General features: G+C 62.1%; 5 protein-coding genes across 5 annotated transcripts in view; 2 read left to right on the top strand and 3 right to left on the bottom strand.

The window, feature by feature from the left end:
- MNEG_1202 (hypothetical protein) overlaps positions 1 to 2754 on the bottom strand; it is a gene marked incomplete at both ends in the record, with an annotated part of 4563 nt that extends 1809 nt beyond the window's left edge. The window contains 7 exons of the mRNA XM_014050322.1: positions 37 to 171; positions 395 to 591; positions 782 to 809; positions 1006 to 1156; positions 1355 to 1536; positions 1935 to 2106; positions 2669 to 2754. Of these exons, the coding sequence (XP_013905776.1) occupies positions 37 to 171; positions 395 to 591; positions 782 to 809; positions 1006 to 1156; positions 1355 to 1536; positions 1935 to 2106; positions 2669 to 2754 (951 nt within the window). The remainder of the gene's footprint in view (positions 1 to 36; positions 172 to 394; positions 592 to 781; positions 810 to 1005; positions 1157 to 1354; positions 1537 to 1934; positions 2107 to 2668) is intronic.
- Positions 2755 to 6197: 3443 nt separating this feature from the next.
- On the top strand, positions 6198 to 8136 carry MNEG_1201 (hypothetical protein; the record flags this gene model as incomplete). The annotated part of the gene is made up of 4 exons (XM_014050321.1): positions 6198 to 6209; positions 6635 to 6714; positions 7023 to 7309; positions 7676 to 8136. 4 exons carry the CDS (start codon positions 6198 to 6200, stop codon positions 8134 to 8136), a joined length of 840 nt encoding a protein of 279 aa, XP_013905775.1.
- A 1100-nt stretch (positions 8137 to 9236) lies between these two features.
- On the top strand, positions 9237 to 13240 carry MNEG_1200 (phenylacetate-CoA ligase; the record flags this gene model as incomplete). The annotated part of the gene is made up of 10 exons (XM_014050320.1): positions 9237 to 9488; positions 9687 to 9824; positions 10272 to 10342; positions 10551 to 10626; positions 10857 to 10930; positions 11211 to 11289; positions 11570 to 11681; positions 11825 to 11936; positions 12191 to 12412; positions 12748 to 13240. The coding sequence occupies 10 exons, from the start codon at positions 9237 to 9239 to the stop codon at positions 13238 to 13240; spliced, it is 1629 nt and encodes a 542-aa protein (XP_013905774.1).
- A 1383-nt stretch (positions 13241 to 14623) lies between these two features.
- On the bottom strand, positions 14624 to 17095 carry MNEG_1199 (hypothetical protein; the record flags this gene model as incomplete). The annotated part of the gene is made up of 5 exons (XM_014050319.1): positions 14624 to 15849; positions 15996 to 16008; positions 16189 to 16419; positions 16733 to 16780; positions 17021 to 17095. The coding sequence occupies 5 exons, from the start codon at positions 17093 to 17095 to the stop codon at positions 14624 to 14626; spliced, it is 1593 nt and encodes a 530-aa protein (XP_013905773.1).
- A 964-nt stretch (positions 17096 to 18059) lies between these two features.
- Positions 18060 to 19623, bottom strand: part of MNEG_1198 (hypothetical protein) — a gene marked incomplete at both ends in the record, with an annotated part of 6090 nt that continues 4526 nt past the window's right edge. The window contains 4 exons of the mRNA XM_014050318.1: positions 18060 to 18234; positions 18507 to 18633; positions 18888 to 18937; positions 19239 to 19308. Of these exons, the coding sequence (XP_013905772.1) occupies positions 18060 to 18234; positions 18507 to 18633; positions 18888 to 18937; positions 19239 to 19308 (422 nt within the window). The remainder of the gene's footprint in view (positions 18235 to 18506; positions 18634 to 18887; positions 18938 to 19238; positions 19309 to 19623) is intronic.

Genomic DNA, 19623 nt, shown 5'->3' with positions numbered 1-19623 from the left:
CCCGCCCCAGGTGGACGGCAGCGCGTACGTCAGCACGGCGGTTGAGGCCGGCAGCCCAGATAGCGTGTCGGCGATGAATGAGCCGTACTCTGGGCCCTGCTTGACGGCGCGGTCGGTGGCGTGGGCGCAGCTGATCGCGGCCTTCACTGAACGCTCCACAAAGTCGGGGACCTGGGGCAAGGGGCGAGTAGGCGTTCATGTTTTCACTTAGGGCGAGTCGTAAGTGAGTGCTAGGGTCAGCTCACTGGGCGCGGGTTTGGCATGCGATATATATAACGGAACCTGGAGTGCGCTTGGCACAGCACGACGGGCACGGAAACAGGCACACATGGCAACACCCAACCTCCCAACGGCATGGGTTTTGTGGTTCACGCGCGCGCTCCCACGCTGGCACCTGCAGCTTGAAGGGCACGCTGCCGGATAGGGACTTGACCTCTTGCGACGCCCACCGCACCGCGCCGCTGAGCCCCGCCCGCAGCACGCGGCCGCCGACGCTCTCTGCCAGCCACGACTCCTGCAGGCGCAGCGCAGGACCCTTGGGCGCCAGCAGGATGCTGATGGGCTGCGGCGCCTCCTCCTCGGGCTCGGCTTCTGTATGAGGTGGGGCAGAAGCAAAGAGCGGAGGGCCAAGGTTGGTGAAATGTTGGGAAAAGGCGGGGAACAATTTGTTTATAAATTGGAAAGAGGCAATAAGTTTGGAGAGCAGCCACCCTTGCTCAAAAAGACCTGGGGCCAACCCAGAAATCCAGTGCACAGCCTCAACCCGGCAGCGGCCGCCGACCTTCTTTCTTCTCCTCTTCCAGCTCGAGCTGTGAGTGTAGTAAGGGGCCGACACGGGCAGTGCAGAGGGTGTTGGGGCAAGAGTAAGTACTCCCCAGTGGGAATCGACGCACCGAGAGTGCGAGCGACGCCGGCTGCGCAAACAAACTCAGTGTGCTGTGAGGTGGGCAAATCCGCACGCCAGCGCTGCCCGCAAGCAGCGCCCCTGGCTTGCTTTGTGCGCACCGTCTTGACGACGACGGGCTTTGCCAGCGGCTGGTCCGGGCCAGGCAGGTCTGGCAGCGGGAAGGTGGGCAGGTGCACGTCGATCGCCGCCAGCTCAGGCGGCGTGGCAAAGGCGAAGCGGCCGTCGCGGCTGCGCATGTCGGGCAGGCGCCTGCACGATGCGGGTGGTGTGTGGGGGACAAGGCTCAGCGCCACAAGGGGGTCAAGGGTTTGCTTTCGTTGCAACGAATTCACACCTCAGGCCGCCGAAAGGACTGCCCACCTGCCGGCCCCAAATAGACCGGGTCGAGGCAAGGATCCGTTTCCCGAATGCGACCTTTTGTTGACAACTGTGGCCGAGCGCACTCACTTGCCGATCTGCTTGGCCTGTTTCGCCGCCACCGCCGCCTGCGCCTTGTCCTGCAGGGCCTTGATCTTGCGCGCCTTGGCGCCCTGGGGGCTGAGGGCCTCCAGCACCAGGGCCGCGTCAGTGAGGGCGCGCACAATGTCCAGGGAGCCCCGCGACACCAGCAGGTCGACAGACAGGTAGGCCTGTGGGCGTGAGTGGGTGGGGGAGGGTGGGGGGAAGTTCATGCGTGGTTGCGGTGTGCAAGATTGCTTGTGCGTGTATGGAATGTTGCCGGCCCGCAAGTGTGTGCTCATGTATGTGGGGTGAGGTCGCAGGCGCGCGAGCAAGCTCGTTCGTGTGTGCTTGTTTGCACGTGAATGTGTGTGTGTGTGTGTGTGTGTGTGTGTGTGTGTGTGTGTGTGTGTGTGTGTCAAAGAGGCTGCACGCGGCAGCTATAATGAAGGTTTGCAACATGCCGCATTCAGGTTCACAGTAGAGGGCCACTGCTCGGCCCTGCAGAGCACCCCACCCAAGCCACGGCTTAACACAATGGCTGGACCATGCAGCGGGGCCCCCACAGGCGGCCGCACGGCGCCCTCACCTGCGCGTATCTCTTGAGGATGCGGGCCGCCGTCAGGTCCACCGTCTTGCACTCGGCGCACAGCAGGCGCGTGACGGCCACCACCAGGTTGAGCGCGGCAAAGGGGTTGGCGCCGGCCCGAGTGACCGCGATGATGAAGACGCCGCCCACGACGCGGTACACGGCGTCATACCTGGGTGGCGGCGCATGCGTGCGTGCGTGTGTGTAAGCGCGTACAGAGGTCAGCAGAGGGTGCGAAAGGCTGGATGCAACACAGCCGCGAGGCTGCAGCTGCGCCTAATGATGTCCTCCCAGGGTCACCTGTTCCCAACGACACGCAGGTGGCCACAGGAAAGGGGCGCCTGGGTGCCGACACCGACACTGCGCGGGCAGGATGGTTGTAAAAACGTGAGGGGGACTGGATTTGAAGAGAAGGTGGAATGTGCCGCTGGTGACTTGCAGAAAGGCAGGGGTGTGCTGAAGCAGCGGGCCCGCAGCTGCACCTATCAAGGCCAAAGGGATCACCAGGCGGCTGCTGCTGCAGTGGGTGCTGTGGCTGCTGGTGCAGATGCTGTTTTATCCACCATGGATATACAAACTGGGGCTGTCTACATTTGCAGCGGCTCGTGGCACGCAATGCACCAGGGCGCTGCGACCAGAGGGGCCTGCAGCCCAAAACAGTTGGATGAGCGTTCGGCTTCGCGCCCAGGAGCCGCCGAGCTCTGCGCAGCGCTGGGGCACCGACGAACGCCCACCCTGCATCGAGCAGCTCCATCGCAGACACCAGGTCGCCCTCGAGCGCCGCCGACACGTCGTGCGCTGCCGCCACCACTGCGCGCATATCCAGGCCATGGCTTTGAGGGCGCGGAGGGCAGGCGCGGGCGCCGCGGGCGCTGTCAGCGGGGGGGGGGGGGCGAAGGCCGCTGCGGCTCACCAGCCCTTGCAGTTGTGAGAGCACAAATGCGCGCAGCCACATCAACAGCACTCCTTGCAGGACTCACGACTGCACGAGGACATTGCGCCCCTTCCTGGCCCTCACGACCACCGCGATGTCGCTGCCAAACACCATCGCGCACCGCCGCTGCAGCGGAGCGCACGCGGCCCCGCTGCAACCAACGTGCGCCGCCCCGCGGCGGTGCTCCTCCCTAGAACTCCAACTTAGGTCAAAGCTAGCGCAGGCGTGTGGACATTCATGCTACAGTGTTCACCAACACGATCGGCACAGGGGTCGGTGGCACCGCAAGATTATGATCTGCACACGTCAACTCGAAAGAGGCTGGTGGTTGATAACTTTGATACTGATTGATCAGCCAAGATCGCTTCATAACGACTTCGGTATCAGGGCCCGAATGGCAATGACTGAAGGGGCGTTCACAGTACCGTTTAGTTTGTCTCCGTTTGGCTCGCTGGCCCAACTACACTACGGGCAAACGGCAAGACGCGTTCATACTTGGCACACACACGGCATAGCATATGGAGTACATAATGTCTGATGATCGATCATCTGAGTCCAGTGGTATTGCAGATAATTAGATAAGTTTATAAAATCCATCGCGCCCCTGTGCGCGTGGGTCCCACAACCTCTTTGCAATGGCGGACACTGCCCCTGCAAGGGGCGTGTGGGGCATGATTGCCTGTGCTTCCGGTGTGGAATCAACCTCATAGAGCCTTGATGTATTGCTACTATCGCTTTCAGGTGAAATGGACCCAGAATGACAGCAGCAGCACCCTGGCAATTGTATTTATCGCACGCATCGTCCCAAACGCGGGCTGTAATTGTTTTGAAGCCTGCAACGACTGCTAGTAAATTCTCCGTTAAGGTGCAGCTGCTGAATTTACGGTGAACAGGACTAACTAGCAAATCCGAACGGCTCCCCCAGAGGGCTCGTTACCGTCAGCCTCGCCCGTCAGAACAAACCAAACTGGAGCGCGAGACCACTCGCGTTCACATGCAAACGGGAACGGCGTCATGGTTTATCCTGACGTTAACTACAAACTATACTAAGTGTGAACGCCCCTTGAGCCTCGTAGGACCCTTGAGCACGGTATCATACTTGAGTACCGTATCATACCTGATGCTTTAGTGTCCTTCACACTATCAGCTAGGAGCACTTCCCAGATCCGCCTTGTGCAATCCTCATCTCGAACAAACTGGCACATGGGTGCCAGTGCCTTTGCCACCCCCAGCACGGTGAGCACAGCGCATGCCTACACGCAGCTTGCGGCGCGTGCCGGGGGTGCGGTCGCACGTCACCCTTACTATGTAGGCATCCGTTGCAAGGAGTGCTTGGTGTGCTGTGCCTCCTCGTGTATGCGGCGCCCCTTTCTCCATTTTGCTCTCTCACATGCCCCTAACACCCGTCACTTGTCTGCGATGATGACTTGGACTTGACGAATTTTACAACCCCAGGTCTCAAACATCAGCATGGATGTGAGTTCGCGGTGCATTGCGCTCCGCTTCAGCACCCTGCAGCTTGCACTCGAGCTGCATCAGAGCTGCATGGGGGGGTCGCAAACGTCACACATGGCTCCGCTGTTTCCCAACAATGCCAAAGACGGTAACCCAAACTCAGTAAGTCAAGGATTGGCGGCTTTCGCACAAGCAGCGCAGAGTAAGTGGGAACACAGAACATGCAACCGCCTCGCAGGCTGACCTGCCATTGGGCCCGCACGCCCCGCTCCCTCCGAACGGTCACGCGCAGGTGAGCGGTGCAGCACTTGTCAGGAGGTCAACGTGCTTCCAAGAGAAATCACCGAAGTCGCATGCATGCAGTGAAGAGCACGACGTTACCCTGTGGTGACTGGAGGAGCCCACCACCGTAGACACCCACATGGCAGATGTGGCATGCAGCGGTGTGCACAAAGCGAGTGGGGTATCCCTGCCCGTACCCATTTCAAGCATCAACAAGCGTTTGCGTGTGTTCAGGCGCATGAATGGGTCAAGCCCGCCCTTGCGACACCTGCTGGACCCTTGTCGCACCACAGCTCGTGGGTCCGTGGCTCCTGGCCGCAAGTGAGCGAGGGGGTGCCCGCGGAGTGACATGGCTATCTGCGTCTATTGCAAGTTTGGCCGCAGCGTCCACAAGCTGATTTCACTGTTTTAATTCTCCTGATTAGCGGCCCTGTAGCTGCGTTCGGACGTTCATCACCCGTCTGACAGGTAAGGTGCATGCAGCCTCGCCAGGCATCGTCTCGGTTGTGACCGGGGTCTGATCCTGTACGATCACCACTGCGCATGATTTGTATCACAAGCCTTGCACTTGACAAGGCGTTGCACCCGTGGCCGGGCCGCGGTCACAGAGCTGAAGTTTAAGAAAACTAGGCAGGCCCCCACGCTATCCCCATGGACTCGAATAGTATAATAAAACATTCTCAGGTCATGAACAGCCGCCACAGGCACGCTGATGTGCCGGCACCTGGGGCCACTCTCCCTGGCAACCTACTCTTCCAAACTCACCCAGGGCGAGGAAGCGCAGCAAGCAGAGGCACCATGCAAGTGATGGCGGCATACACCTGCAAAGGAATGGCAGGGCGCTGTTTGCTGGGAGTGCTGCTGCTGTTCCTGGCCCTGGCCGCCCCGGCCACTGCTGCTGTTGACCCGCTAGCACAGCCAACTGTGTCGGGTCTGAAGACCACGCCCCGGTTCCCCGTCGTCGGCGGGATATTCACAGCCTCCTTTGATGTCTACTCCTTTGGCTATAGCTCGCCCGCCGTTGAGTTGCAGGTGAGTCTAAACCATGTGGGCCACGATTTTCTGGCTGCCTGGCGGGCGGGGAGGCCACGCGATAGGCTGAAGAGGCGGCGCTGCATGCAAGAAGGCCGCGTTGGGGCTCAGCAGCCTGATATCGCGTAGAGGCCTGGAGCCGGCTCACATGCGTGCCTCAACATTTGTGCTGAGCTGCGGCTGCCGCCCAGCTGTGAGCGAGGTCACCTGGTACAAGAGCTGTGCGCATGTGTTGTTTACCTGCGCCAGGTCTTCGAAACTCCTGCTATCCTTTACCCACCATCAACGCAATCATCCCCCCCTGCCCCGTTGCTCCGCCGCCGGCGCTTGCGCGTGTGCGAAGCTGTGGGCGGACCAGCCCGTGCTGCAGAATTGCTCAGGGCCCAGTGGCGACATCAAGGCTCGCGTGCCGAGTGTCAAAGCCTTTACCAGCAAATCGGTCGCCATCAACAAGGTCAAGGCGCCGCAAGCTGCGGGGCCGCACGCGCTTCGCGTGCTTATCGACAGTAAATGCGAACTGTACTACAACGAGGATGGCACTGGCAGAAGATACCAGGTGAATGCTGAAAAGGGTGGGTTTCGCTGGGTAGGCGTGCTGGTTTTTGAAGCTCCCTTTCACCACCTTCTTCCTCGAGCTTGAGGCCGGGTGCGCCAGCGCGCAGCGCAATGCGCCAAAGCACCAATTTCATCCAGCCAAGGCTGTGCGTCTCATACTACTCCATGTGCTGTGCTGTGTGGCAAGCACGCACATCAGGCCGGCTGCCCTGCCTCCCTGTCCTGCACTCCCCCTGTCTTGCACTGACCTGCTAGCATCAACACCCCCCCGCCCCTCTCTTGCACCCTCGCACTCCCTCGCATGCGCACTTTTGCGCACTCCCGTATGTGGGCTCTCTCGTGCTCTCGCGCGCACGCGCTATCACGTGCTCTTGCTCGCTCGCGCCCTTGCTCTTCCCCCATCAGGCCCTTCGTCCACGCACACACGCCATTCCTTGCGCAGGTCACCGTTCCATACACGGTCACCCCCGCGCCCATCCCCGACCTAAGCTTCGACAAGATTGTGTGGGCCAAGAATGGCAGGTGCGGTGGTGTCACTAATCGTATCAGCAATTGCCAGATGCCCTTGAGCTGGTGTGCAACTGCTAGACACCTGCAAGGCCCCTGCAAGGCCGTCAGTCACACACATGCATCGAGGACACGGTAATCCCATGTGCCGTATCTGCGTGCGTGGCACAGCAATGCCACGCCCGGGCTCTGATGCATGCACAACAGACGGCACACGAGAGCCGCTGGCAGCAAACACTCATAAACCGCTGCTACTACCCACAAGCCTTGTTCACCCACCCCTCGCTTGACACGCGGTCCCGGCGGCGCGCCTGTGCATGCAGGTACGAGGGCGTCTACTGGAGCGCAACCACGGCGGCCCAAACATTTGGCGTCAAGATGAGCGTGTCAAACCAGGGCACCCTGCCCGGCAAACTCGGCGCCATCAAGTTCTGGTCAGTGCCCTTCGGCAGCCCCTTCGTCCCTAGTTGCAATGCGACAGCGGACGTTTCCACGGCCCTGAAGAGCGACACGATTGCGCCGCTTGGCAAGTCCAAGACCTTCACGGTCAAGGGCATCCCGGCCCCGGCCACGCCTGGCAAGAAGACCCTTGTGGGCTTTGTGGACGGAGGTGGGCTTGTGGATGCGGAGGCGTGCGGAAAGAGGGCAGGGGCGCTGCCTTGCTGTGCAAGGGGATGAGCGTGGTGCGTGGCCGGGGCGCAGGCGGGGTGGTGCCGGCCCGTAAAGGCGGGGCGGGGCTGCAGATGATGACTGGATTTTCTACAGTCGTCAACAGAACATGATCAACCTGGTTGGTTGCAGGTGCTTGGCTTTGCAACCCAGCAAGCACTTCTGCAAGCCCACTTCCCTGCCCCTTGTTGTTGATATCTCCCTCATTCACCATCAACAATGTGTGTGACCTTATCACTACCCACGCGCGCGGCCTGCTGTGTACCCAAGCTGGTGGCCCCAATGCCCGCCCACCCCAAACGTGCAGACTGCGCCACGGCCGAGGCTGACGAGGACGTTGACAACAAGATCACCTTCACCTACAAGGTGCTGCCCCAGCCCCTGCCGGGATTTCTGGTCACCAGCAGCAAGGCCAAGCGGACAGCCGCCGGCACGGCCGAGTTCCGCATTACCATCAAGAACGTCGGCCTCGCTGCTGGCGCGCTGGGCGTCGTGTCGGTGTTCCGGAGCGGTTTTGAGTTCCGCGAGGTCCTCAACTGCAGCACGTACAACACCACGGGCTGGGGCTCGTCGGCTGCCGTGACGACGCCGATCGAAGTCGGCAAGAGCGCCGTTGTCGTCGTGCCAAACGTGCCGCTGCCGTACCCTGTCACAGTTACCAAAACCGCCCTGGTCCTCGTGGACGGGGCTTGCCAGGTCCCAGAGATCTTCGACGTGTTTGAAGATCCTAACACAGTGCACAGCTTCACATCAAAGTACAGGGCCTGAGGAACATCTTCCGCCCTAATAAAGCAGCCCATCATGGGCTGATGATGATCAGGACTTGCTAGTGCCATGTACGTACAGGTGCATATTGGCAGCACTCACGAGTTTGACCCACACATAACCTGGCAACGCTCAGCCCGCACGCGCATCCTGCGCCACTCACAGTCGTGCGGGGGTCTTCTCTGCATCAAAACAGGGCCGTCGCCCCATGCCGGCGCTTTTCAGGCGACCCTCCCAGCACATACGCACACAGCTTGGAGCACTGCTTCGATCTGCCAGTCCATTGCCGCACACTGCACGCCTTCTTGAAGTGCATGTTTGCGCAGACCAGCAGAGCAATTGTTGTTGTTGCCACACTTGTCAAGGGACGAGGATAATTGCCACGCCCCTTTGGGGCAGTGCGGCCCCAACCCAGGTGTCACTCCTTTGCCATTTTTTTTCAAATGTGCTCATGTTGTGCTGTGACTAGTTTGCCCAATACTGCATGATTAGATGGCCCCAAGCCGCTGAAATATACGCTGCACTGTGCTCAGTACTTGACGGGTACCAAGCCCACCAGCCAATAAGAGGCTGATCATCATTGCCACCCCACACCCTCTTTGGTAGCTGGCGAGCAGCTGACCCACGATTCTAAGGGTGGTGCAAGCGGCGATTCAGATTTGCGGTGGCCACCAGGAAGTACTTGAGACCCATTGTCACGAAAGACGATTACGCATACCGTTTGCATTCTTGCACTTGTGCGATGTGAGTAACCCTGACGCCATGATTTCTACATGTGCTAGACTTACGCGGGGTTCAATGGTACATTGGGAGAGCAACTGCAACATGGGGTCCAGATTTGGTCTGCTTACGCTCCCATGAACGCACATGGGACATCCCAGTCACTCGCCGCACCGTCAACAAGGTCACCAGCCACCAGCTGCCAACCACGGTGTTGGGTCTGTTGCTTGGGAGGAGCGCGCCGTCTAATGAGAAAGAATTGGGATGTTTACATGTCTTGAAACCGTTTTGCCGCGCCGTTCAGACGATCGATCTGGTGGATTGGTGGTTGTTGCCAGATTACCGGTATCAGTAAAATCTCAGTTTAGTTTTCTGAAACCATTATGGAGCACTTCATTTCTACAGCCCTCGACGACCTGTTGCAGTTAGAGTCGCCCGACGCCGGTAGCACGCGCCCCGCCGCAGCGCTGGGCGCCGCAGCGGCCCTGTATGCTGCGGCACGGGCGCATGTGCCTGCATACGCTGAGCTCGTGGCCGGGACGCAGCAGCAGCAGCAGCAGCAGCAGCAGCAGCCACGTGCCAGTGGACAAGGGTCGGATGATGACCTGTTCTCCAACGTCGCCTACACCACAAAGGTATGCGCATGTGCATGCCAACAGGCGGTCACCGCTTGGCAAGCCCGTTGAAACAACTGAACTCATCGATCTGCCGGTCACACGCCCCCCTCCCCCCCGGTCAGCGCTGCTTGTTGGAGAATGGAGCACCATGCAGAGCTGTCCCACCGCCTTGCGTCCCATAACAGCGCCGACCTGCCTGGCGTTCCCCCCACTCAGGGCAACTACTTCCACCGCTTCCCGCTGGCGCGCCGCTGCTGGGGGGGCGCCCTGTCGGGGGCGGACTTTGTGCACTTCAGCAGCGGCTCCTCGGGGCAGCCCACCCCCTGGGCGCGCAGCGTGGATGACGAGGCGGAGGTCGCGGCGCGCTTCGAGCAGGCAGGCGGGGCGCGCGCGCACGCGTTCCTTTTGGGACGCCCCTGAGGGGCAGTGGGGAAGTGGGGGGCGCGCGCGCGCTGAGGTTTGCCTGCACACGGGTGACAAGGCGGCGTTAATAGCTCCGATGCGGCGGCAAAATCTCTTCTAGCGGCCATCTGCTCTATACTTTGGACCCGCTACCCCTGCACTGCCGGTGGCGTTGCGCCTCGGCCTGCATGCCTGGCACACCCTGGCCGCACCGTACGTACGCTCAAGCGCGCACATACACGCGTTCACACAAACACACACGGGCGCAACAGCACACACAAAAATCACACTGCGCGCGCCCGCGCGCACACACACACACACACACACGCACACACAACACATACGCGGGTGACATGTGGACTGTCATCAAGCCCCGCATTGCCGCCCCCCACAACCCAGGTGCTGCGCGACTCCTTCTTTTGCCACCAGCGCAGCTCCCTGTGCGTTGTGGTGCTGCCCCTGGGATCCTGGTGAGGAAACCCGCATCACCGCACAGCGTGCGCCCCTCAGCAGCGTGCGCAAGCTCCTGCCTGCGCCCCTGCACCGCCCGTAACGCGCAGCTGACACTTGCGCAAGCAAGCCACCCAAGTTGCACGGCTAGAGCAACGGCCTGCCCCTGGGACTCGGCCGCCACGGCCAGACCTGCTCAACGCCGCCCCGCCGCCTCCCGGCTTGCAGGGTGGGCGGCGTGTTCACGACGCTGTGCCTGCGGCTGCTGTCACTCAAGGGGTACCGCCTCGTCGTCACCACACCCGTGAGAAGGCGACCAGGCCCTGTGTCGGCGCGCAGCTGTTGGACTGGTTCTTTGTTTGCCATGCTGCTCCGTCGCTTTGCCCTGATCTCCTGCCGATGTCGCCGCCATCACCATGTTTTGTGCACCTAGTCTTGCACACTCAAAGGCTGCCCCCCTGCAGATTCCAGGCCCACGTCCGTGTCTCAGCGCACCATTGGCCTGCCCCGCCCCACCTCTCAAATGCGTTGCAGGGCAACAAGCCATCCGAGATCCTCCAGATCATCCAGTCTCTGGGACCCAGCTGCGACCAGACCATCATCCTGGGGTGGGGGCGGGAATAGGGGCACCGCCGGGGAAGTTGGGAAGGGTTTGACACAGGCATGCAGATGTTGCAGGCCCCACATCTCCGCAGCGTTGAAAGAGCCAAGGAGGGCCGTCTAGGCCTGCGTCACCAGGACACGCTGCTGAGCTGTGACGGCTGGCCTGAGCCGCTGCTCGTCGCTCGGCGCTGCTGTGCCAGCCACAAAAGCCGCGCTCTCCTCTCTTCCACTGAGCCGCTTTTCCCGGGCCCACTTCAAACCCTGCTGTTCTGTGCGCGTGCGCAGCTACCCCCCTTTTGTGAAGGGCGTCATCGACGAGGGCTTGGCCAGGGGGGTTGACTGGGGGCGGTACGCACTCAAAATGGTGGGTTGAGTGTGTGATGAACAGCAGCAACAGGGTCATGTGAGGCTTTGAAACATGTGGCGTTTAGGTGCCACACAAGTTTGGGTTGCCCAAGGACGGTTGCAGACCGTCTGCAGGGGCTGGGCTGCTCACGCCTCGGGCACGGCCTCTTAAACCTCAAGCTCACTTGCCCCTCGCACGCATGTTTCCTTGGCAAAGCCCCAACATTCCTCATCACGTGACATCCCCTCTTCCTGCATCACGTGATGTATCACTGTTAGCACATCACACACCCCGTTAGGTCCTGGCTGGGGAGGTATTTTCGGAGGAGTGGCGGGCCCTGGTGGCGGCCCGCGCCGGCATCGCCGAGCCCCACCGCTCCATCGCCTCGATTTACGGGACAGCAGACGCAGGTGGGCATGTGCAGCAACGGGTGCAAACGACCAAGGCAGACGCTTCCATTTATGTTGCTTCTGCTGCATTGGTCCCAATCCTGCTCGTCCCCGCCATTCATCTGAATCTGCCCGCCCCGCGCCCCCTGTCAAATGCTCCAAAGGTGTGATTGCCCAGGAGACCCCCCTGAGTGCCCTCATCCGCAAGTGGCTCTCAGATTATCCGGAAGCTGCCCGGCAGCTGCTCGGGCGTGACCGCCTGCCCACGCTCGCCCAGTACGACCCTCACAACAGGCGAGCAGCAACCCCTGCCCACCTTCCCCACGCCCAGCCCAATATTTCCTCCGCCTTCAGCCACTCCTCCCCTTGCCTTTTCTGCCCCTGTTGTGCCCCAGATGTCATATCACGGGTCCCCCTCGACACCAGCGGTTTCAAAACCTTACTGCTTCTGGCCATCGTCTGCGAGCTCAATGTTGACAAAGGCAGCAAAGCTGCACGCAAACAAGTTGCGGCGCACCCCCCACCCCCAGGCTGCTGGAGCTGCGGGAGGACGACGGCACCATACTCGTGACATCCCTACCCGGCCCCGGCCGCGCGGCGCAACTCTCCGAGGCCGCGGCCGGCGGCGGCTGCGCCCTGCGCGGCGCGCCGCTGGTGCGGTACAGCATCGGGGACGCTGGCGGCGTGGTGTCTTTTGATGAGATGATGCTGTTCCTTGGAAAACGCGGGTTTGACCCCCTGGCAGATGAGAGGTGTGCATGCCTAGCAGGAGTTTGTTTCGAGTGGCGTTTGGGCCGGCAAAGATGCGCGGTCGGGCGTGACAAGTAGAGACGGGCGCACCGCAGGGAGGCAAATGGGCGGTGGCGCAGCATCCTTCCGCACCACACATGCTGGTGGTGGTGGTTCAATGGGCTTCCTTGCATGTTTGCCCGCCGTTCCCGAACTGCACGCACGTTGACTCGCACCATTGGACAACTTCCGACACACAAACACACACACACACACATACACGCGCACACACACGCACACACACGCGCGCACACACACGCACATACGCACACATTTATGCGCGCGTGCTGTCCCGCAGGAGCGCCCCCGTGCGACGGCAGCCGTTTGTGTGGGTCTTTGGCCGCAGCTTCTGGGCGGTTTCCCTGTACGGCGCCAATGTGTACGTGGAGCAGGTCATGCCCGCGCTGGAGGGCGGCGGCGGCGACGACCGCGAGGACGATGGCGACGGCGGCGTCCATGATGGCGTTGGTGGCGTTGAGGGACAGGAGGGAGAGGCAGGGCAGGGGAGGCTGGCAGATCTTCTCACCGGGAAGTTTGTTCTTTACGTGGAGGAGGACTCGGACCACAACCCGCGGCTGGGGCTGCGGGTCGAAGTTGCGCGGGGCGTGGAGGCCAGTGGCGCGCTCGCAGCGCGCGTCGCGCGCGCCGTGCGGCGTGTGCTGCTGCGGCTGAGCAGCGAGTATGCGGCCTACGTGCCGCGCGAGGCGCAGCTGCCGCTGGTGAAGCTGCACGAGCAGGGGGACCCTGAGTGGTTCCCTGTCGGGGTGAAGCACCGCTACACGTTGGCGTGATGACACTGATCTGATGCTCATTGACGCGGGCGGGCCGCCTGTGCGCATCACCAACAGCCTGCAGCTGGTAGGGTGGGACCCTCACCTCACAACAGCGCCTGGCTGTATGGGCACACTGGCCTTGCTGCTACCGCTATAAACCTTGAAATCTACGCTTGTATATGTCAAGCAGAGATGCTGATTTCAAAATTGTGAAACCATATTCTGACACTTTTTCACTGGCTGCTTCGACCTCTGTGCGCAGTGCACTCTGCTGCCGCTGCCTGGTCCAGCAGCCGGGCCACGTCACCTTCCCGTGGCACCGCAGAAACCCCGGCTGATTCAATCAAACGTAAATAGTAACTTCATACAGTCTCATACCGTTGGTCTACTTCGTCTGTCTGTAATGAATTGACATATATTGGCACATTTCACAGTGCAAAGTCGACTGCCTGTTCCTGAAGGGCTGCACCAGTTGGATGACTCGGCATCCAGGAAGGCAGCAACGCATGCAGGAATGGCACCACCCATGTTGCCGCGCATGCGCAGGCCAGACTTCAAGCACCAACACAAAACGGGGGTTGGGGAACGTTCAGCTGCCACTCTGCCCCGCGCCCTGCTACTCCACAGGCTTCCCTGCAATCAGGCCAAGGGCGCTTGCCTGCCCTCAAGACCCCAAAAGATGGATCATCGCGAAGTGTTTGTCAGATATCAAAACCCTCTCTGAGCAGCAACAACGAAGCGAGCGAGCGCCCCAGCAGTGCTGTGGCGGCATTTGCAGGGCCTGATGTGAACGCGCCAAAATGGAGCAGGGGCTGAGCCGCGCTTGGCAGCGGCTCTGTCCCCACTTCAAAGTGCTGCGGCTTCCCTCAAGGCTTCCTGGAAACAACCCTAGGGGAAGCAGGCTTGCCTGCCCTGAGGATGCAACAAAGGCCAGGACAATTGCTGCATCAGGACCCCGTAAAGGCCTTCAAACTGGTACAAAGGATAGGAGAAGGAGAAAAGGAAGCGAGTGTGCATCTCAACAGGGCTGCAGCGCCACGCAAGGATCGTAGGCTCGCGCGGCACTGCGAAACAGGGCGGCGGGTCCGCGGCAGCACCCCCCAAGCTGGCATCCCTAACCAAAAGGGTGTGTTTAGACCCGTCCATGTCCAGAGGCAGTCCAGGAAAAGTTTTCCTTTCTGGACATGCACGGCAGATAGAAAGCGTGTGCCCCCACAGCAGGTCTCTGTCAAGTGACCAAATGTAAACAGGTGCCCCAGACAAAAGCAGTTGGCCGGAGCCTCCAAGAATACGCAGCGCCGCTAGTACGCTGCATGTGCGCGCATGCACAGCCGGCCCTTGAAGGCCGCCGCTGCCTTGTCAGCCTCCTTGCGCAGCTTGTGGGCCGCGCCCTGCACGCGCTTAGTGGGTGTGCGCATGTTGCTGCTCCTGCTCCCGCGCCGTCACCTCCCCTTCCTCACACCCACTGCCCTGGCTGAGCCGTGGCGACCCCGGCCGCGATGCCAGAAGCTCCGGATCCAAGGCGCGCTCGCCGCCGCCATCGTAGCTACTGCAGACGCTGCTAGTGCGGCTGGTGCCGCACACACCGCCGCCCCAGCTGCCCTCCTCTGCCGCCGCCGCCTCTGCAACCGCCGCCCTGCCAGCGACCTCGAGCGCGACCAGCCGTGCCTGCAGCGCCGAGACATGCAACTGACAGGCCGTGCGCTCATCCGCCAGCGCCGCGTGCGCCGCCATCAGAGCGACTGTCGCCGCCTCATTCTTACGCAGCACCTCTGCCTCCAGCGCTGCGACGTGCCCCTGGAGCGCCGCCTCCCGCTGCGCCGCAGCGACGGCCGCGGCGGAGAGCGCCGCCACCTCTGCGGCGTGCGCAGCCGCCGCGGCCGCCGCGGCCTCATCCTTGCGCACCTCGCGCACGGCGCTCGCCTGCGCCTCCCCCTCAAGCGACGCCACCCGGCACTGCAGCACCGCGCTGCGCTGATCCGCCGCATCAATCGCGGCAGTCGCAGCCTCAAAGAACGCCTTCACCTTGGATGCGCGGGCAGCGTCCGCGTCAGCCAGCTCTGCCGCCGCGCTCCGCCTTGCCGCGCAGCAGCGGCGTCGCCTCTGGCGCCGTGGCCCAGTTGTGGACGCCCAGGCGCTGCGCGTAGTCGCTGAAGCAGAGCTCCAGGCACGAGGCGCGCGTGGCGGGGTCAGGATCCAGCGCGGCGTCCAGGAACGCGCGCACGTCCTCAGGCAGGGCCCCAAACTCGGCGTGGTCGCGTACGCGCGTGGCGCCGCCGTGATGCACGCCACCACCGCCGAGTCATAGGCGTCGTAGTCATCGGCGAGGGCGCGCGCCTCAGGGGTCTCCCAAGGGCTGAACCCCAACACGGCGAGCACCAGCGTGGCGCCCAAGGCCCATGAGTCATACTTGACGCCGAAGAAGTTGCCCATGTTGGGGTGTGGCAGGCGGGCGATGTATTTGAGCATCTCGGGGCCGGCCTCAGGGGGTGCGCAAGTGGGCGTGCAGGCGGTGGGGTGGCTGCCCAGGGGCGTCGCCGCCCCCAGGTCGCAGACGTTGACCTGGAAGCCCGCGCCAGCGGGGCGCCTCGTTAGCAGCAGCTGCTCCGGCTTGAAGTCGTTGTACCCTGGGGGCCGTGGGTGGACGGGTGGATGGGTGGGCAAGTGAATGGGGAGAAGAGAGAGATGCCGCAACCCGCGAGGGGCCAGATGAGATAGTGTAGATGGATTTGCCAAGTCTATTATTTGAGTTTGACCGAACTTGCAAGCGCACGTCGGTCGCAGTCCTGTCACACGGCCTGCTGCAAGCGCAGGCGGTCACTGACGACTGCAATTATGCCCACACGCAAGCGACCACGCCGCGTTGAACGCGCGGCCCACCACCCTCCGCGGGGTAGGGCGTGTGTCGCTGCCCCTCACCCCCCCTCCTCGTAATCACAGCGTCAGCCCTGGCCCCCACGCCTCACCTTGCCGTGCATGCGGGCCAGCAGGCGGGTCGCGGCCGCCACAATGGCGTCGCCCACCTCCGCCCGGTCCTCGTCACTGAGCGTGGCGATCTCCCGAATCAGGCTCGTTCCGCCGTACTCGAATACGAGGTGCAGGTGTGTCTCGTCCTCGTGGGCCGCCAGCAGGCGCGGCACGCCGTCGCGCAGCACCTCCCGCTGCAGCTTCTCATGCAGCTGGACCTCAGCCACTGCCTGAGGGCGGCGAGGCGCGCGGCAGCGGCGTGCAGTGTGCGTTCAGAGTGCGTTCAGAGTGCGTGAATGGGGTGTGTGCCAGGAAGCGGACACCGATAAATCCGCACCACCCCTCCCGTTCGAGGGCCTGCATCTGTGTCGGCCGCTCGTGCGCACGTGCGCTCGTGGGGTTGTGCGTCCGCGCCTCCGCCCGACAAGCCGAGTGGTACGCGGTGCTGCCCTGATCCTGTCGTACTGTCCAGTCTGTAGCGCCTGTCTGCCAACCCGCCCCCTTCTCGCCCCTGGTGCGCTCCTAGCCCCTGCAACCGCGCACCTGCTTCAGCAGGCCCGTGCTGCTGGCCATGGCGGCCTTGCTGAACACCTTGACGGCAACCCGCGTGGCGGACGGCACGACGACAAGTCCCACAAAGCTTGGGCCCTGCGTGCTGCCTTGCAAGACCTCCGTCACCTGGCGGAACGCCTCCCTGCAGGGGTGTGGTGGCGGCAGACGCAGACGATGGGGGCAAGCGGGCGGGAGGGCGGCAAGTGCAGGTCGCGGCCATGGAGCTGGACTGTGAGTGACGTATGGCAGTTTGGAGTTCAACTCGCGCTGAGTGCTCACCCAGGGAGGCCCCTGAGTTGCGGAGAACTGCGTGTGAACACTGAACAGCTGCCCGAAATCCGACAAGCCCGACATTGCAAAAAAGCGTACTACAACAAAGATGTAGGAAGGTTGTGACAGGTGATAGAACACTCATGTCCGGAGTATGCAGCTTTGTTTGCGCGTCGCGCCCCACTTGACAGGCCTCGTTGCACCTGCTTCTGGGCAGCTCACGCCAGGTGCCACGCCAGGTCACTGACAGCCAGGGCAACTTCCCATGCCGTCCAATTGCGCGGGATGATGTTCGGATAATGTATGTGTTTTGGTAACCCATTCTGTGTTGGACAGCGAAGCAGGTGTGACTATCTGTACTCATGGCAGTGCAAAGCACGGATGCAGCTCGAACCCCGGCAGCGCACTCACAAATCAAGGCTGACCCTGCCCGGTGAGGCGCCTGCAGCTTCCCCCTTGAATGCGCCTCTAGTTCAGGGTCTTCTTCTTACGTAAGTCCGCGTCAAGTCGATGCCCGATCAACTCACTCGACGTGCACACAAATGCATGACGAGTAGAGTTCCAACTCAGCTCTTCCTCCCTGCCCTGCCTGTGCGAGCCTGCAGTGCCGCTTTGACTTCCTCTGCAGGTCCCAGGACCAGGCATGTCTCTAGGGTGCGGGCTATGTGCTGTCCTTGCCTTTGAGAGAGTGGTTCGTGCGCACACTCGCAGTGGTTTACTGTTGCAAAAAAAGGATTATTCCCCTAGCTAGTGCGCCTTGGTGCACAGCCGCGCTGAGGGCACCTCACACACGCTCCGTGCTGTTGCGCAGCGCCCCAAAATCATGCATGCAAAGCGCGCTCTCAGACACGCGGCTTAGCAACAGTGAGGGGCGTCACTCACTGTCATTCATGCACATGCATAACCTCTGGGATAATCCCCCTTGCTTTGAAGTCGGGCGTCCTGCGTCACACCGCACATCTCCTGCTACACACGATTTCATCTCAGTTTTCCCATCAGACCACGAGGCGCACTCATGCCAGCATACACAATTAATACAGCCAGCACCTTATGCAGCCACACCCTTTGTCGCAGCAGGCAACCCCTTGCCGGCCGCCACAGTGCAGGCCTCCAGCTCCGCCACGCGCGCCGCCAGCCGCGCACGCTCCTCCTGGCCCGCGCGGCGCTCCAGTTCCATCATGCGCTGCACCACCATGCTCAGTCGCAGCGCCGGCACGGAGATCCTGTTGGGGATGAAGTGCCAGGCCAGGGGCCAACACGGGATGGGTGGGTGGGCAGACAGGGAGGAGTGTGTCGAAAAGCGGTCTGCCTTGTGGAACAGGGCAGGCGGCCGAGCGGGCTGATTGCAGGGGAGGCCGGAACATGGCAATAGCCAGCATCACAGGGCTACGTCTTGAAACATGGCATGCGGTCAGCTGGTGGTGCCGCCACCCCTGCCTCCCCATCCTGACCCCTGCCTCAAGGCATGGGACCGGGACGCCCAGGGGCCGCCCACTTGAAGTCCTTCCTGGGACCCTTGGCCGCCTGCCGCGCTGTGGCCCTGACGTCCAGGGGGCCGCCCTCCTCCCTCAGCTTGCCCAGCACATACACCATCTCAAGGGAGGAGCCCTCGGGCAGGTCGTCTGGGGCGGGCGATGGAGAGGGAGAGGACGGCGGGGCAAAGGGGTGGGCACTGAGGCAGGCGTGAATGTGTGGGGTTGGTGGGCATGCACGTGCGTGTGTCTGTGTGCATGGCGGGGGCAGAGCGGTTGAGAGGGCCCAGGATTGGCGGCAGCGGTCGGCAGGGAACTGTTGAGAGGCTGGCTGGGCGCCGGCATCCAACGAGCCGATGACAACCCTGCAGCAGGCAAGCCCAGAGTGTTTTTGTGCCGCTCACCCAGCTCAATGTTTTCCCCTTGCGTGTGGTCCCTGATCTCACGCCAGAACCTTGGGTTGTTGAACGTTGCGGCGAGGGGAGGGGGTGCAGGGCGTCAACGTTGGTCACAGGTGGTGCAGGCGTGGAGTTTTGCAAGCTCTCACCTGCAGCTTCGGTGGATCTGCAGGTCCCACAAGGTGAGCCACAAACTTTCTTAGGGCTTTTGACAAGGGGTCAGACCTCGGAACCGGGTCTGCACCAACCTTGCTGAGCCACCTGACCAATACCAGCCCCACACAAAGTGGCCAGACCCGCACCACAGACACAAGCGCCTCCCCCGCGACCATCCGCCTCCCTTGCCCAGCCGCCCACCTCTCCTCAAAGGCCTCGTACTCCTCCAGCTCTGGCAGGCCAACAGGCAGCGAGGAAGAGGCATCATCACCTGGGACACATTATTTTTGGGGTAGATGGGGAGCACAGGCGAGGGGCGCGTGCTGGGTGAGTTGCGGCATGGGGCCTAGGTTGAGGTATGCAACGGCCGGGTTCTTGGTGCAGCAAGAAACGATTGTGGCCCGCGCAAATGGCCCAGCCAAAGCCAGAACTTTGCTGTTGCAATCGCTGCCGGCCACTGCCCGCACCCGCACCAGCCATCGCTTGAGCTCACCCCCGCCAGCGCCGCCGATGCGCATGCGCTTGGCCTTCCTGGCGTCAACTGTGCCATACTTTGTCAGGTCCAGGCCGCGGCGCCGCACCAGGA

The sequence above is a fragment of the Monoraphidium neglectum genome, assembly GCF_000611645.1.
Source record: "Monoraphidium neglectum strain SAG 48.87 unplaced genomic scaffold scaffold00115, whole genome shotgun sequence".
Classification (NCBI taxonomy): domain Eukaryota; kingdom Viridiplantae; phylum Chlorophyta; class Chlorophyceae; order Sphaeropleales; family Selenastraceae; genus Monoraphidium; species Monoraphidium neglectum.
The sequence above is the reverse complement of the archived record's forward strand: the minus strand, read 5'-3'. Positions and strand labels throughout refer to the sequence as shown.